The sequence below is a fragment of the Mus caroli genome, unplaced genomic scaffold (genome assembly GCF_978045245.1).
Source record: "Mus caroli unplaced genomic scaffold, Mus_caroli_1 scaffold_2, whole genome shotgun sequence".
Taxonomy (NCBI): domain Eukaryota; kingdom Metazoa; phylum Chordata; class Mammalia; order Rodentia; family Muridae; genus Mus; species Mus caroli.
In genome coordinates this window covers 154,629,384-154,647,116 of record NW_028227257.1, presented here as the reverse complement: position 1 = coordinate 154,647,116, position 17,733 = coordinate 154,629,384, and the positions used below count along the sequence as shown (strand labels likewise).

The 17,733-nt window shown below is 54.5% G+C and overlaps 1 protein-coding gene across 3 annotated transcripts in view; it reads left to right on the top strand.

The window, feature by feature from the left end:
* Positions 1 to 823: 823 nt before the first annotated feature.
* Positions 824 to 17,733, top strand: part of Gpsm1 (G protein signaling modulator 1) — a 28,216-nt gene continuing 11,306 nt past the window's right edge. For 2 of the 3 annotated variants that reach the window (XM_021149584.3, XM_021149577.2), the window contains exons 1-9: positions 824 to 1,044; positions 7,898 to 8,119; positions 8,987 to 9,122; positions 9,379 to 9,521; positions 9,903 to 10,026; positions 10,287 to 10,402; positions 10,826 to 10,981; positions 11,705 to 11,813; positions 12,791 to 12,914. In XM_021149584.3, the coding sequence (XP_021005243.1) occupies positions 977 to 1,044; positions 7,898 to 8,119; positions 8,987 to 9,122; positions 9,379 to 9,521; positions 9,903 to 10,026; positions 10,287 to 10,402; positions 10,826 to 10,981; positions 11,705 to 11,813; positions 12,791 to 12,914 (1,198 nt within the window). In that variant the 5' untranslated portion in view covers positions 824 to 976. Of the gene's footprint in view, positions 1,045 to 7,897; positions 8,120 to 8,986; positions 9,123 to 9,378; positions 9,522 to 9,902; positions 10,027 to 10,286; positions 10,403 to 10,825; positions 10,982 to 11,704; positions 11,814 to 12,790; positions 12,915 to 16,263; positions 16,372 to 17,733 lie in introns of those variants that run through there. The other variant, XM_029473953.2, reaches the window with a different exon arrangement.

The following is a 17,733-nucleotide window of genomic DNA, read 5'->3' as shown; positions in this document are numbered from 1 at the left end:
CTCTTCAGACCAGGGTCCAGGGGTGCAGAAAAACTGCCAAGGACACTGCCATAGTCTGCACCCTGACTTGTTCCTGTTCCACTAAGGGTCACAGCTACTTTTACAAGAAGATTTAGACTGGCCTGGAGAGAAGAGCAGAGACCTGGGTGAGTCCCAGTCGAGCTGGCTGTCCAGATGGTGCCCTGTGGCTGGCTGGAGGTTGGCTGAGGTGAAGGCTCCAAGGCTACTCATGGATGAAGAAAGATCACTCCGAGGTTCAGATCCTCAGGGTCCTGGGAGAACTCAGAGGAGGGTAGACAGATGAATGAGCAACGGCCAGCCTCCCACATGGGCTCCTGGTGTTCTTCCAGTATGTTTTCCAAACGCTTGCATTTCACAGGTGAAATTCAACAAGAAATCTGGTGGTGAAAGCCCTAGGAAGGTAGAGACTTGCCCAGGGCTGTACAGCATCCTCCCACCCTGACTCCATCCAGGAAGACCTGTTTTCTCCTTAGCCCCAGGAGCATCTGCATGGCCTGTACCCCACAAGAGGTGACAGGAAAGGAACAGGATGTGTGTGTGACAGCAAAGTCTCGTGTGTGTGTGTGTGTGTGTGTGTGTGTGTGTGTGTAAGAAAAAGCACTAAACTCCAGGCTTAGCGGGCTTTCCCCCCAAAGAAAAGGAAACCCAGCATTGTCCACCCTAGAGCAGGACTCTCCTTGCACTGGACCTCAAAGACAGAGCCCCGCCCACCCCACGGTAGGCGGGACCGCCGCAGTGGTGGCCGGTGGGCGCCTGCCCCTCCCCACCCTCCCTCCGCCTGGCGGCGGTGACATCACAGCTCTGGCGGGAGGGGCGGCGGCACCCCAGCACATCACTTCCTCGGCGTCTCCCGCGGACGCGCGGACAGGCGGACGGACGCGCGGACAGGCGGGCAGATCGGCAGGCGGACGGCCGCAGAGCGGGGCGGTGCTCCTGCTCGGCGCGTCCCCGACTCATGGCGAGCCCGGCCCCGCCCGTGGCCGAGGAGCTCCCGGGCCCGGCCTCCAGGCGCCTCTACTCCAGGTAGTTCAAGGACCGGGATGGGTACGGGGACCTGAGCGGCGGACGCGGGCGGGAGGCTGCCGGCCCAGAACAAAGGCTGCTGCGGCGACGCGCAACGTGGCCGGGGACGCGCCTCCCTGGATCTGCGTAGGGAGCGGTGGGGGCGCGGGGCCCAAAGATCTGTCCAGCGGCAGAAGGTTGGGACTGGGTTCTGCCTGCAACCCTGTCCCGATGCCAAAAGGGCTTACGGGGCGGGCACTCCACCACCCGGCTCTGCGGGACCCTGAGTAGCATGGATGCCAGTCTTCGTTATCTGGAGTTTTCTTCTCAAGCCTGATACTGCCATGACCCGGTGTTGGTGTAGCATGGCCACGACCCAGGCTGTCCTGATGGGGCCCTGCCTTCACTAGCTATCCCCAGCCCTAGGCCAGAAGGAGCTGGGCCTGAGCCAGGCAAGTGGGTGTGTGCCTCCCTACAAAGGCATTTGCCTTCCAGGCAGGTTCACAGGTGATCCAGCGGTCTGTGCTGTGTGCCCACGCCCACTGGGAATGACAGGATAGTCCTGCCCCTGGCTCCATGCCTCCCTGGTGACTCCCTCCTGATGGATGAGGGTGTTCCCCGGTGAGATGCTGATCCCAGAAGTGGACCAGTGCTGTCAGTTCACTCTGGCCTCAGGTTGAGCTGGACCTGAGTGCTGGGCAGGGGCTGTCATCAGCCCTAAAGGAAGGCCCAGCATCCTTCGGTTAGCTTCTGGCCCCCACCTCATCTAGCCCTTCCCCAAATCTGGGGTCTCCTGTTAGGGGTCAACCCTGAAGAAATCCACTCAAGTGGGGTGGTTCATCAGCTAGCCAAGCTCTGCCTAGTACCCCCAAAGAGCAAAATGAGGGCTTGGTGCCTGGCGAACAGATCCTTGCCCTCCCATTCTAATACAGTGTTCTAATACTGCAGCTCAGAGACAGTGTGCCCATTGTGTGGTGTTGAAGATCATGCCTGAGCCCCACACCCTCCTCCAAGTTCTAGTGTAAGGGTAAGAGGTTTGCTAGCAGCTTCTTCTTGGAGTCCCCTGGGAGCAGAGGCTCTGTGGGGTCACATTTAACTCAGGGCCAGCCACCCCTGTGAGAAGGAGGTGTCTACTAGGCAGACTGCAACGTGTGTGTGTGTGTGTGTGTGTGTGTGTGTGTGTGCGCGCGCGTGCTCGAATGTAAGAGAGGGAGGTGGACATTCAGAGCACAGGTCTGGAAGCTGTGTCAGTTGCTCCTAGTTCCCCCTTGAGGTGACGCACTAGGCAGAACTCCGGCTCCTGTGTAGCTCTCACTGGTTAGGAACAGTATTCAGGATACTGGTTGAGGCCCTGTGCTCAGCTTGGCATCCCTCCAAGCTGAAACCCAAGCTGAGCTCAGAGGGTTGAGCTGGGACCAGATTTAAGTTGTATAGCCAAGAGCCTTCCCACAGAGCCTTCCAGGAGGCCCGTGAGCTGTTTGGTCTCCACCTGTTGTGTCACAGCCAGGCTTCTCTGGGCTGATATGGGATGTCTTAGTGGGAGACACTCTCTGAATCGTCCACTGTCCCACGAGCATCCCCATTCTTACTGGTATCTGACTGAGAGGGTTTGATACTTAGAAAATGGGGCTGAAGAGCTGAGAAGAGCCACAGATATGTCCCTGAATGGCCAGCTCCTCATGGAGTGTAGCAAGGGGCTGGCTCAGGGAGGCAGGAACACTGAGAGGGGTGGGGCAGAATGGAGAGGGTCTCTGTTGAGAATCTCTGGTACACTGGAACTGAGGCCAGAACAGGGGGTTGGGATAGAAGGTTCCCAGAGACAAGTAGCCAGGAAGTCCTTATATGTCCTCTTCTGGACTCCCAGCCCCACGAAGAGGCTAAGGCTTGAGTGAAGCTGGGAAGGGAGGGTTAGCAGGGGAGCCCACTTTGGAGTGGCCTTACAAAAGGTACACCTAGGGTAGGGGCTACTGGTGCCCGGGCATGGCAAGGCCTCTGTGGCCACATGACCACACAATGCTGGTCCCCTACTTTAGTATCTCTTTCTGTGTTCTCTCCTCAGCACTGTCCCAGACAGCACAATTCCCCAGGTAGCCCTGCAACCCTGACCTTTTTAGGTCCTTTCCTGAAGCTAAGGTATCGCCTCCCTTCCGCAGCTTCTACTGCCCCTTACTCCCTCTCACCCCTTCCCTGGCTGCTGAGGGAAAGTCAGCGTAACTTCCTTCTGTGAGATGCTGGGCAGTGCGGAGCTGTGAGCAAGGGTCTCTCAAGCTTTTGGCCAGGGATCAGTCCCAGATGACTGCTCTGCAGAGAAGGGGGCAGGCGGAGATTCAGGTAGCTAGACAGCTCATTGTGGGTACTAGAGGACACCAGGAGACTTAAGGAGACACACAGATGAGATCAGGAGGCCACGAGCAGAGTGTGGAGTCAGCTGCTGCTACGGTGACTGAGATGTGGCAGACAGTGCCTGGGTCTTGGTTCTTGTGTTCTTGGCGTCTGTAAGGGGAGTGGCACAGAGCTGTGATCCTTTTAAAGTGGCTCCAGAGGTGACGTGGCTTGGGGTCAGGACCGCAGTGAGGAAACGGGTCAGCTGAGTGGGAAGTGCCCTCCTCTTTGAGGAGGTGAAGGGTCACTGTTTGTCTGTACATCTGTAGGTCTGTCTGGCCAGAAGCCAATGCCAGACAAGAGTTGCTCACTCCCAGAATTGGAGTGGCATGGCTAGTGGGAGACACTAAGCTCTAGACCCCAGGTGACTTTGATTTTGAGCCTCAAGAGTAGAATTTCAGGCAACCCTTGGAGTGAACAGGCCTTTCAGAGGCCTGAGATAACCCAGCATCTCTTTGTTCAAATGGCGGCACCCCTGGGCGTGTGATCACCTTGACAGGTGACAGGTGGACAACACCTTCTAGGCCTGCAGAGGTGGGAACAGAGGTTCCAAGAACTTGTCTGCTCAGCTGCATCAGACTGGCTGCCCCCAGAGGGCAGGAGAAGGTGGAAAGCTGTTGACGGGGAAGGTGGGCAGGCTCCAAAGAGCACCCCTGGGGGTTCCAGGCTGGTGTTCCAGAAGTGGTACCCCTGTGCCTCAGAACAGAAAGTAAGAGCCCCAAGTAGTCTCAGCACCTACCCCTGCTGTCCAGCTCCTGTGGCTGCAGCTGTACTCACCCTGTTCTTATCTCTGGGTTCCATAGCCCAAAGACATGTAGCCTGGCAAGGGAGGTTCCAGGGGGGCCTGGTCATTGGGGGGGTGAGGCCAAAATGGGGCAGTGGTCTAGGGAAAGGCCTCTGAGAAGCCACCAGTGCACTGCCCTCACGCACTGGATCAGGCCCTGACTCTGTGGTCCATCAGTGGACATTAGTAGCTCCTCTCTACTCTTGGGGTCTCTTCCTTTGCCCCAGAAAAGCTACAAAGGTGGTTGTGTCCTTAGAAGTTAGAGAAAGAGCCCAACTGTGTCGGGACCAGCCTCCATAGACCCTGTGTGGCCCCGCACCCTGGTTAGACCTGGAATCTGGAGCTTACCTTGAAGAGCTGGGTGGATGTGGCCGTGGGCAAGAGTCCCGTAAGCTGAAGAGGACTCTGTGTTCCGGCTCAGTTGAGTTGCCTATGCCAGGATGCAGGGCAGACCAAAAGGCACAGGCTGGAGAGAGGAAAGAGGCCAAGTAACAATGTTGTTTGGAATCCTAACTTTCCCCAGCCATAGGGCAGGCTCTCCTGACTGGCATTCCAAAAGGTGGGAGTCTCTGGCTTTCTGTCAGCGCCAGGTGAGGATCAGAACTGAACTGGGAGGTTCTCATGCCCAACTTTTTTCACCACGAATGTTGCCAGTCCTAGCACTCCCGAAGTCCCTGGGTTCTGGGTCTGAGCTGTATAAAAATGTGCTAAGGGATTGGTTCCCTGCTCCCTGCCCGGCCTCCAAGGAGGACAGAAGGGCAGCAGAGGATTACCTTAGGCTCCCCCCACCCCCGCCCCTCGCCATCAGTGTTCATCCATCCATCCTGAGCTGCCCTTGATCCCTTGATCCACATTATATCCTGGGAAGGACAGAGGAGCTGTTGGAGAGGCTCGGGGTCTCCTGTAGCCTAGCCTGAAGACCCTGAGCTTGGCGTGTCCCCTGGGACTTTTGCCAGAGCTCTGTGATGCTGGCTTCTGCCATGGAGGGCCAGCCTCTGGCCCTGAGCTTGGCAGAGAAGGCTGTGTGCAAGGTGGTATATGGTGCCCCTCGCCCCCGCCCATTGCTGCTGCCCGTGGGCCTGGAGCTGTGGCTGTATGTACAGAAGATGCGTAACCTCCAGAGAAAGAGGTGGGGACCAGGCAGGTATCGGGCGTCAAGGCCGGGTGCCTGGATGGGCCCAGGCATGATTTGGGAGTGTCTTGGAGTTGGAAGGAATAGGAACCTGCAGAGAAAGGGGTTGAGCAGGTGACAGGTGTCAGATGGGTGTCTGGCATGATTGAGGGCTGTCTTGTGGGGAAGGGCTCTTTATGTCATGACCTAAATCAGTTCCCCATCTAATACAGAGTAACCATCACATCGATGCCCCTTCTGGAATATTCCCCAGGCTTCTTCCCCACTCCTCTCCCCAACCTTTGCTCTTTGGGTGTCAACTCTCTAGCCTAGGAGGATGACAGGATGGGGAGGCAGTTCCCCCTAATCAGTAGTATCCCCCCCCCCCCGCCATGTAACAGGCACTCCTATGCAGTCATCTAGAAGGATGACGACGCTGAGCCATATCTGGCTGCTCAGCAACCACGGGGCAGGGACACATAGGCCTTAATTAAGAAGCCAGAACTTGGCATTGGTCACAAGAGAGATACCTTGTGGCTGGTTGCCACAGTAACCATGGCCCTTGTGGCCAACATGGCATCTGATGGCCTTTCCCAGAGGGCTTGGTAAGGTGGCCGTCCAAGACTCCAGCAGGTATGGGATGGGAGTTTCTGGCATAACAGCAAAAGTGGATAGTCCAGGGCCTGGCTTCCTTGCCTCAAGCCCTTGAGAGTTCTGCTGGTCTCTAGAGGAAAGAGGGAAATGGAGGGAATCCCTGAGCCCTAGTCCCTGATGCCAAATGTGTCTAATGTCCCGAACACCCTTCTCGATAACTGTGTTCTGTGTTTTCGACATCTGACCAAGGCCCCTTCAGATGCCATGCCTGGGTCTCAGCCCTGGGTAGAAATGTCTGGACTGTGTGTCTAGAAGGGGCAAGCCTTCACAGCCTCCTTATGGCAGACAGACAAGACAGACCCAGAGAGTGACACCCACACTAAAGCAGGGTCCCAACCAGGCACAGCATGGGGGGGGTGAGCTGACCCGGTGATAGCCAGAGATTCCCTAGCAAGGCAAGCGCAGGCTGCAGCATGATTGCAGGTACCAGAAGCCCTCAGAGAGGTGGGAGACAAGCTCCTGCCATCCGTTCTGAGAACTCGTGTTCCATTCCCTGGGCAGATCGAAGGCAGGCATCACTGCTTCTTGGCACCTGATCTTATGGTGTCAGAAGAGAAAGGTGGGGCAACCAGTGGTTGGCTTCTGGAAAATCAGGGACCTTTTGAGTGGCAGAAAAAAAGTTGGAGGTGCTGCAGGCTTGGATCCAAGGGGATTGGACGCCATGGCCTGGGGTGTTGGCTTGTGTGGGCACCTGGGACGTCCCCCAGCACAATGCTCTGAACCCAGGGATGCAGACACTTGAGCCAGCTTCTCAGGGGTCTGTTGACTCCACCATCTATTCACATGGTACTGTTATCTTGGGAAAGTTCAAAATGCTCCATTGATAACACAGAATACAGAGGGTGTGGCTTTGCAGTTTGTGTCAAAGAACCTTCCGTTAAAATGCTTAGCATCTCCATTCTTTTTTTATATATATATATTTTTTTATCTATTTATTATATGTAAGTACACTGTAGCTGTCTTCAGACACACCAGAAGAGGGCGTCAGATCTCATTTCGGGTGGTTGTGAGCCACCATGTGGTTGCTGGGATTTGAACTCTGGACCTTCGGAAGAGCAGCTGGGTGCTCCTACCCACTGAGCCATCTCACCAGCCCCCAGCATCTCCATTCTTGATTTTTACCCCTTCCCTGAATCACTCTGGAGAGTTGCCTGATCCTCAGACCACAGAGGCTGGGCCAGCATCTTGAATAACTAGGCGCTTGATGCTGACTTTAAAAATATTTAGTCAGAGCTGGGCCCAATGCTATGTCTGTTATTCTAGTTTCTGGGAAGGCCAAGGCAAGGGAATTGCTTGGGCCGGCAACCGAGAGACCCTGACTCAAACAGGGAAGAGAAAAAAGACAGGTTGGTCTGAAACTGGAGCAAACACTTGGGCCCTCAGGTCCCCAGGCCACGGGTGCAGGAGCAACCTAGGATGGGGACTTTGGGGATGGGGGTGGCACTGTTCAGGGTCTGAGGGAACTTCTCTGGCACAGCTTCCCACAGGATATTTCTACTTATCAACCCAGCCCAAAGAGCTTGTAATCTTACATATGAAACCTTCAGACCCAGGCTGTTCTGGGCACCTGGTGGTAAGGGCTAGACATTAAGGCAGGGATTGCTGGACAGTGGTGGCGCACGCCTTTAATCCCAGTACTTGGGAAGCAGAGGCATGTGAACCTCTGAGTTTGAGGCCAGCCTGGTCTACAGAGTGAGTTCCAGGGCTGCCAGAGTTACACAGAGAAACCCTGTTCAGAAACAATAAGAACAAAAGATAGGGGCCAAGAAGGCGAGCTACACCACTGGGGCACTGTTGGGTCCAGGATCTGCTCTGAGCATGAACTCCCAGCTGCCATATCTGTGAACAAAGCTGTGACGGGGCACAGCTGCTGAGGGACATCGTCTCTATTGCGACCACAGAGTGTGCCAAGGGGTGGCCCATGGTATTCCTTCTCTGCCCAGGATGGAGGCCTCCTGTCTGGAGCTGGCCCTGGAAGGGGAGCGGCTCTGCAAGGCGGGAGACTTCAAGGCAGGTGTGGCCTTCTTCGAGGCTGCTGTGCAGGTGGGCACTGAGGACCTGAAGACATTGAGTGCCATCTACAGCCAGCTGGGCAATGCCTATTTCTACCTGAAGGAGTATGCCCGGGCCCTGCAGTTCCACAAACATGACTTGCTGCTGGCACGGTAAGTACTGGTGGATTGTGGCCTGATGGCATTGTCCTGGTCCCCTGTGTGTGGAGTCCCCTACCCTTGGGGGAGGTTGGACAGAACAGGTGTATCTGCTCTTGGAGAGCCCAACAGGAGGGCCTGACCTGGGAAGGGGAATCTGTGAATCCCTTAGAGGTCAGCGTTCAAGTTAAAATATATGTATGTGCATGGATATGTGTGTGCTGTCTGCATGTGTATATGTATGCAAGTGTATGTATATGTTTGCCTGCATATATGTGTGTGTGCCTGTGTGTGTGTGTGTATGAACATGTGTCTATCTCTGTGTTATCTCTGGCTTGGTGTGCCCTGAGATTGTATCTCTACCACCCATAGCTATTCCTTTTCTGTGGTCTTGGGCTCCAGTTATTCTTGTCATCTTCTCTGTAATGTATGGTCTTACTCCAGAGGACCCCCCTGTTCTCCCTGTGAACTCTGACCCCTTGGAGGTTTATGGTCTCCCTTCTGCACATTTCCCACCATTTCCTAGTTTCTATCTTGATGCCTCCAGTCCTGTCTGGCTTTTGACTCTTGGTTCCTACTGTTTCCTACAGGGTCTCCCTCTCACTCCACATTTAACCCAGCTTCTACAGAGGCCTCAGAGCCACCCTGACTGCGTAGACAGGGCGCAGAATTCCCCCAGCCCTGGCATGTTGGCGACCCCCCACCAGCGATCCTCCCCACTTCTCTGTCCTCAGCACGCAGTATGGACCCGACTCAGCTGGTGGATCACTGATGCATGTGTAGAGCTAACTTTCCACTGCCTGTCTTTCCCCTCTGAGGCTTCTTGCTCGTCTCAGGGCCCAACTAGACCCAACTGACTCCTCACTCCTTCCTGCCCTCCAGGACCATTGGTGACCGCATGGGGGAGGCCAAGGCTAGTGGGAACCTGGGCAACACACTCAAGGTCCTAGGCCGATTTGATGAGGCAATCGTCTGCTGCCAACGACACTTGGACATTGCCCAGGAGCAGGGGGACAAGGTAAGTGGTCGGACCCCTGGGTCCTCTACTCTTTCCATCCCTGCTGGGGCTCTTACCCTCAAACGTCATTAGGCAAAGCAGTAGGCCCAGCCACCTCTGCCACCTATGTTGCAGAGGAGAGAGGAGGAGAGGGTGGAACTGGATCTGCCCTTCCTCGGGACTCAGCAGGCCATGGGACTAGAACACAGCTCCTGCAAGCGCACCTTGGTGTGAGTTCCCGGGGGCTGTCGAGCCTCTACCTCACTGCTGCCCACAGGTCGGGGAGGCGAGAGCACTCTACAACATTGGAAATGTGTACCACGCCAAGGGCAAACAGCTTTCCTGGAATGCTGCACAGGACCCCGGGCACCTGCCACCTGATGTCCGTGAGACACTGCACAGGGCCTCTGAGTTTTATGAGTGAGTGAGTGTGGTGGGCTGGCACCATAGGGTGAGGGCTGATGGGGCTGGGCTTGTCTGAATGCCCCTGCGTTCCATAAATACTTCTTGAGCCAGCGTGTGCCTGGTAAGGGGCTGGGCAGGATTCCCAGACACAAAACACCCTCACATTTAGATAGCCCTACTGCTCTGTGGGCACTTCCCCTCACACACACCTCTCATGCATGGTAGGCTTTGACCAATCTTCCAGCCCCAAGGCTCCAGTGTCATTTGAGGCAAGGATCCCATTCCCTCCACGTGCTCCTGGGAGAGCCACTCAGTACTGTCCAGCTTCAGGAGGAAGCTATGTAGCCACTTCCTGGTGCTAGGAAGGACATAGCTCTCAAAGACTTGGCCCCCTAGGAGGAACCTGTCTTTGGTGAAGGAACTAGGCGACCGGGCGGCCCAGGGCAGGGCCTATGGCAACCTGGGTAACACCCACTACCTGCTGGGAAACTTCACGGAGGCCACAACCTTCCACAAAGAGGTGAGTGAGCTGGGCCTGGGTACCGGGGCAGGGATGCTGCAGTAGGAAGGCTTCAGGTTCCCCTCACAGTCCTCAACGGCATGGGGCTGGAGCGTCACTGAGCCCCCTGCTCCTGTTGTATTTGGTCCTGTGGTCCCAGTCTACTCCCCTGGACACTTAGACATTAAGCTAGCACCTTGGGTGGAGAGGCATCCCTCCCTGACTGTGTTCCTAGGGTTGCAGGGCTATGTGATGACCTCGGGGTTTGGATCTATCTGCAGCGCCTGGCCATCGCCAAGGAATTTGGAGACAAGGCAGCTGAGCGGAGGGCCTACAGCAACCTGGGCAATGCTCACATCTTCTTGGGGCGCTTTGATGTGGCTGCTGAACATTACAAGTGAGCAGGGAAGACAGTCCTGGGGTATACTGAGCACCATGCTACAGAGATGCCGCTCCCATGGTGCAGTCCCAGGAGCCAAAAAGGCCCCTGCATGAAGCTCCTGGGTGTCCCTGACCTGTGTCACAGCTCTTAGTCAGCTGCTTCCTGGGTAGAGGGGTGGCCACTAGATGGAGCAGGTACTTCATGCTCATCTCAGTTCCGAGATGCGGACACTGAATCCCCGTAAATATCATCTGCTCAGAGCTGTTAGTGATATTAGCCAATGTCACAATTAGCTAACTCCTTAGCCAACGGGAACCCATGCACCCACACGCATCTGGTGCTGTGAATTGAGTGCAGTGGCCATGTCAAGATGAGCATTCCTGATGTAGAAGAGACATTGCTACCCCACTCAGGGACTGACTCTCCCATTCTGCACAGGAAGACGCTGCAGCTGTCTCGGCAGCTCCGGGACCAGGCAGTGGAGGCTCAGGCTTGCTACAGCCTGGGCAACACCTACACACTGCTACAGGACTACGAGCGTGCTGCTGAGTACCACCTGCGGCACCTAGTCATTGCCCAGGAGCTGGCTGATAGGTGTGTGAAAACAAGGCCTTGGCTGGGCCTGGCTTACAGTGACAGCCTGGGTTTGAGTTCACGCTCCCCTGCGGGCCACAGCATGCATGCTGGGAGCGACCTCCCACATAGACCCTCAGCCAATCCCTCAGTGGGAAACAGTTTAAGCAAATAGGTAGGTCCAAAGCTTGTAGGGGCCCGTGACTTCCCAGCTCTGGAATAGCCTTCTGTGCAGATCTGGATGTAGCAGGGTTTCAGAGCCACAGACCTGGGGGCAGCTATAACAGGAGGTATCCTCGAAGTGCTGCCCTGTCCCCAAGGCTTCTGTGGGAGGGACAGATAATGGAAGTGTCCTGGAGCTAAGTAGAGATAGTGGGAATAGCGACAGAAAATAGTGAACTGTCCCCTGAATGCATGGTTCACTTTGGACCTGGGTAAGGGAGCATGGAGCAGGCTACAGGGAGGCACTTGCTGGCCACTAGGGGGCAAACCAGGCCTTGCGCAACAGTACACAAGTGCTGGGCTCTGAGGGCCCAACTGGCCCCAGGGTAAGCTGGTAACATGCTTAGGTTTATCTCCCTCAAGGGGGTGGACCAGTGAGCACCGTGGCCAGGGCCAACCGGCTCCTTTGGCTGAGGAAACCCTGTGCTGTTGGTACATTGTGTACCAGGGTTGTGGGAGGATCAGGGACTTGGGGCAGTAGGCAGACCTGGGAGGCAGGTGTGATTGTCTAACTTTCCACAGGGTGGGAGAGGGCCGAGCGTGCTGGAGCCTGGGGAACGCCTATGTGTCCATGGGGAGCCCCGCACAGGCTTTGACCTTTGCCAAGAAACATCTGCAGATCTCCCAGGAGGTGAGCCAGGCCTACTCCCCTAGGTCTCTACTGGTGCCTCAGCAGCACCTTGTCTCCTTTCGTGTGCTTGTTCTCAACAACCCTTTCTGAACGCTGGATCCCTAAGAGGACAGTCCCCACTTGTGTGTACCAGGGCCCGTGGGTCAATGGGGGGGAGCAAGGATCTGTTTTCCGCTTAGAATGCTGCTGTCCCCTGTGTGGATTCCATTCTCCAATCCCTAGGGAACTGGGCCGTGTTAGGTATCAGGGATGGTGGGAGTAACCTCTTGGAGGTGGACCAGGGAGACAGGTTCTACTGCCCAGGAATACCCTGTGATACCTCTCTAGGAAGCTGAGTGGTCCCTTCTCTATGTTCAGTCCCCTCCTACTGTGGACAGTGCAGGGGCATCCGAGAGAAACCTAACCTTCCTAACTAAGGGTGGATCCCAAGCTCCTACAGCATCAAAAGGAACTTCTCAGGCACAAGAACAGGATGGTCCAGAGCGGAGGAGACTCTGTCTGAAGATTCCTCCGCAGGGGATTAGCCGCACTTCCCCCTGAGTGCAAACAGAGGTCTCCAAAGACTTCTGAGCTTCATGGTTCCCTGTGTTCTTCATGTTGGGTTTGTACTCAAGAGGATCCCCCTGATGGAGCCTCAGTATTGGGAACCTGAGGCTTGTGGGCCCTAGGAGAAGACAGCTCCCTATGGTTGAGACAGGCTTACTCCACGACAAGGCCAAGCTGGACCACTCACAGGAGGTTTCCCAAGACCCTAAGCATTCTGGGATGGACTAGAGGCTGTCTAGAACACCTAGGAATAGACTCAGAGTCAAGTTCTGGTAGAGAAGGACTGGCTTGCTCAGAAATCCAAGGGTCTGAGGTCAGCCCAGGCTGTCCAGCAGGCCAAGGATGGTGTGCAAGAACACTGTCACCAACACTCAGAGAGCACAGTCCCAAGTCTAACCTGCCACCTGTCTCCCCACTCCTGCTTGCTTCAGATTGGAGACCGAAATGGAGAACTGACAGCCCGCATGAATATTGCCCACCTGCAGCTGGCCCTGGGCCGGCTGACTAGCCCAGCAGCAGCGGAGAAGCCAGATCTGGCTGGCTATGAGGCACAAGGTGAGCTGTGGTTCGGGGGCTGGAATGTGCTTCCTCATGTCTCTAGTCTCAGCATGAGGTTCAGTAGTCAGGGCAGCTCTGAACAGGGATGTGGCAAGAGAGAAACTCGGGGGCGGGGGAGACAGTTCAGGACACAGAGTGGGTCTCCCAGAAAGGAAGCCATTAACAGCTACTGAGTAAGAGAAGAGGCTATACCCGACCTGGGCACCTACTCGTCCTTGTTTTGGGTCCAGGAGAGACCACACCACTCACTCACTGCCCAGGAAAGCTCATAGTGGGAGTAGAGAGTCAGGCGGACACAGAACTACATTGCAGTGTGATGTGAGGAGAGCCAGGGTGTCCAGAGTTCTGGGGCACAGATGGACTCTGCTGGGGCATACCAGGGATCAGGGGTGTTTTAGTTATTGTTCTATTGCTGTGAAGAGACACCATGACCAAGGCAACTCTTACGAAAAAAGCATTTAATTGGGAGTTTAGTAAAGTTTCAGTGGTTTGGCCTGTAATCATCACGGTGGGGAGTGTGGTGACAGGCAAGCAGGCATGGTACTGAGAAAGCACCTAAGAGTGCACATCTGATCCAAAAGTTACAGGAAGGAGGGGGGAAGGGCTTCCCATGGGCTTTTGAAACCTCACTCTCAGTGCCACACCTCCTCCAACAAGGCCACACCTCCTCTAACAAGGCCACACCTCCTCTAACAAGGCCACACACCTTCTCCAACAAGGCCACGCCTCTTTTTTTTCTTCCTCATTTGGTGTTCATTTTTAATGATAAAAAGGGGCACAGGAGAAAAAAACCCTGATATTTCACTTCTATTGCATAACGAACTAACCAAACTGGACACGGGGGATGAATTATAAAACATCATTTTACATATTTTTCTATGACTATTCTTTAATTAGACTTCTGTATTTCAAATAAGGTTGAGGTATAGTATACTGGCAAAAATATAAGAGGCAAATAAGAATAGTGCCAAAGAGCTGGGCAGTGGTGGCACACGCCTTTAATCCCAGTACTCAGGAGGCAGAGGCAGGTGGGTCTGAGTTCGAGACCAGCCTGGTCTACAAAGTGAGTTCCAGGACAGCCAGGGCTACACAGAGAAACCCTGTCTCAGAAAACCAAAAAAAAAAAAAAAAGAATAGTGCCAAAGTAACAGGTACCCAAAATCAAAACCCATGTCAGAAAACATCATCTAGTAACCAATTATGAGATCAGAGCAGCAGGAGGAAGGTACTTCTATGTCATCATCATTTGAGTGGCATTTGTCAGCTTCCCCATGGTAACTTTGTAGCATCATTCTCCATTTGTGAAGTAATAAAATTCCTGTCAAAAAAGTAAGGGATGGCAGGGAGCCAGTCAGTTCATTCCAATAAATTACCTCTCCACTTCTTTTTTTGTTTGTTTGTTTGTTTGTTTGTTTGTTTTTTCGAGACAGGGTTTCTCTGTGTAGCCCTGGCTGTCCTGGCACTCTGTAGACCAGGCTGGCCTTGAACTCAGAAATCCGCCTGCCTCTGCCTCCCCAGTGCTGGGATTAAAGGCATGCGCCACCACGCCCGGCTCTCTCCACTTCTTATAAGCATGCCTGTCAGCACAAAATTAGGAACTAATACAAAAGACTGGAAGAGACTTGGTTTAAGTTATGAAGCAAATAAAATGAAAAACAAACAAACAAACAAACAAACAAGAAAATAGAACCAACGGGGTTGAAAAAGCCCCTCACTGAAAATCTGTATTAAAAAATTAATAAAATAAAAATAGAAACAAAAGTCTGCTAGTACAAACTAGCCTGAGTGGTTTGATTGACAGAGTGATTGGGTCAACTGTCATTGTACTTCATAAATGGGTTTTCCTCACTCATGTGGCACATGGATGGAAGCAAGCTTTGTAAAGGACAGGGACTGTATTTTCATACAACCCAAATAGTTAACTGCATATCCTATAAATAAAAAATAGTTTACTTTGATAACTGACTGAAATATGTGAGAACTCCATGTATCCAACCACATGGTTAGGGTTAGGTGCAAATATAAAAAATTTTTTTTGCTATAAGAAAATTCCACTATCTGGGATTCAGCCGTGTCTATGAGGACCGTTCTTGTTCAAACCACCACAAAAGGCAACGGAAAGGCTGCCAGAATGATAGGTAGTAGCCAGGACCACCAATGGCAGAGGGCTGGTGGGTCCCTGAGAGACGAGACTCTTTGGTCTCCTAGAGCCCCTCCCTCCATGATCCTAGTGGTACCACAGGGCAAGAAGACAAGAAATGGCTGCTGGCTGCTTAGGAAGAGTACCCGGCATCCGTCACACTCTGTGGGTGGGGCCGCTGGGAGCCTGGAGGGAGCCAGTCAGGGACTGCCTGGAGTACTAATCAAGCGAAGGCACTTGAGTGACCTCATTCAGACTGCTGACTGTCCCTGTGCGGGTCAGACACGTGGTGAATAAGAGGACGGAATATTCCCCACAGAGCAAATGTCTTAATACGTACAAAGGAGGACTGCGTGGATGCGCTGCGTGGATGCGCTGCGTGGATGCGCTGCGTGGATGCGCTGCGTGGATGCGCTGCGTGGATGCGCTGCGTGGATGCGCTGCGTGGATGCGCTGCGTGGATGCGCTGCGTGGATGCGCTGCGTGGATGCAGGGTGTCCCACAGAGTTGGTTTCTTGGGGCCCATAAGGCCCTAAGAGGGAGGCGAAACCTCATGAGGGAGCCAGCTGCTCCCTGCCTATTGAGTTTGCCAGGAATGGAGCCCCAGCTCCTCATGAATGTTTTTTCCAGCAGCACCCACTGACTCCAGCCTCTCAGGCCATTCAGAAGGGATACTTGCTACCATGAGAACCGCTGGTTCCTCGAGCCTGGCATTTCTCAGTATGACCTGGCCTGGAAAATAAGGGTGGGGACAGAGGAGAGGAGCAAAGGCTTCTAGGACCCTCAGCCACCCCATGTGGCAAGAGCTACAGTGACTAATGGGTGGGATAGGGTTGCGCAGTGTGAGCCCCTGGCTGCCAGGTTCCCATGGTAGATAGCTCTGTACCGAGCTCCTAGAACAGCCCTCAGCCCATGTACCCAGAGCAGGGCTGGCTGGCTTCTGGAAAGATTCCCACAGAGGCGGCCAGCTCCTCATCCTAACTCTTCCTCCAAGCTAAGCGAAAGGCAGAGGCGGAGGGGGGGGGGGGGGAGAGTCACAAGTGAATGGCCAGGGACAAGGCAGCTCTGTCCTCCCCACATTGGCTCCTCTGCTCTGCCTTGCATGCCAGACCCTTCCCAGCTGGGGCCCCCAGAAGCCACCTCCCCACAGGGCTTCTTGCCGCCAACGGCTGGGCCCTGGATACTGGAGAATAGTCTATCCTCCAAGGAGGACATCAGAGAGGGCTCTGGTACCCTGAAGTTCTGGGATGCAGTTGCTGAAGGCAGGCCAGCACTCTGAGAGTCTGAGTGGTTCCGAGGGAGACTCCTACTCAGGTGAGCCAGGAATGCACAGGGTCAGAAAGCCAGGAGAGAACTGGACTGGGCCGAGGCAGGTGAGATGAGATGGGCTGGGCCTGCTTCCTGTAAACTGTCCAGGAGCTAAGTGGGTGCGTACCCAGAGTCAGTCGGAGTGGTTCTGGTGCAGAGGACTAGGTGGGTACCCCAAAGGGCACAGACCCAGAAGGATTGGGGATGGATGGCCTCCTGGGACGAGGGAATTCACTATTCCTGGGCTGGAGGGAAGTCACAGCAGGGGAGTGTTGGCATTCCGTTATTGAACTGAGTCTGGGACGGTATTTACATGTAGCTGTGGCCCGGGGGACTGCAGGACAAGGCACTCATTGATGGCTTGAAAGAGCGGGAGTGGTTTGAGTGGGCAGTGGGGAGAGCCAAGCATGTGGGCGTGGGCAGTGAGTGCTGGTGTGTATTTGGAGCATGTAGGTGTGATGGTGGCCATGGGCTTGAGGCAGGACAAAGGCTCAGTTTTGGTTTTTGTTTTTTTGTTTGCTTGTTTGTTTCCTGATTTGATTGGTATAAACAAGGGGCTCTTGTGCTGGAAGATAGACCCTGGCTCCCTGAGGCCTTACCTCCCCTTGGTGGTACATTCTCACCCAACGAAGCAGAAGCCAACTGTTCTACTAGTCAGTGGGGAACTACCCTGTCCTCTGCTTCCCCTGCCCAGTCTCTCTGGCTGTGTAGCTGTCTGAGATCCTTATATATAGCACACGTGCCTATGCCGACCACAGAGTGTAGCAGTATAGGAAGCAGGCAGGCAGTTTCTGTTTGTCCTTCTGCTGAATATGGCAAGGGAGAAGGGATGCTAGCCCTGGCTAGCCCTGCCAAACTTGATGGGCCTGGGCTAACACCCCCCTCCCTCTCTGCTCTTGATAGTCTGTAGTCCCTCTCTTCCTTTGGGCTCAGTATTTCGATATCAGCCTAGGGCAGCTCACTGGGGTCCTGTGTCTTAGAGGCCTTTCTGGGTCAGAGATATGCTTGCTGTGTTGTCTGAGGGGAAATGTAGGCTGTGGGCTCCAGCCCTGGCCCTGTCTGCCATTGTTCCCATACCTCAGTGTCCCATCCAGGAGGCAGGCCCACTAGTAGTGCTGAGGGTGACAGGCAGGCAAACGGCCTGAGTGCTGAGCCTGCTGTGCAGAAGTGTCTGTAGCAGTTGGGGCCGTGTGGAGGACCTGTGGACCTCCAGACCTCGTAGAGGGGGATTCCGTAGGTCTAACCAGGGGCTCACTGTATTTTCTGGCATGGAGAAGGGACTAAAAGGACAGGTGAGGGACTGACACAGGAAGAACGGGGCCAGGTTCTAGCTCTAGGTAGTTAAAACCACCAGCAAGAACCGCCACG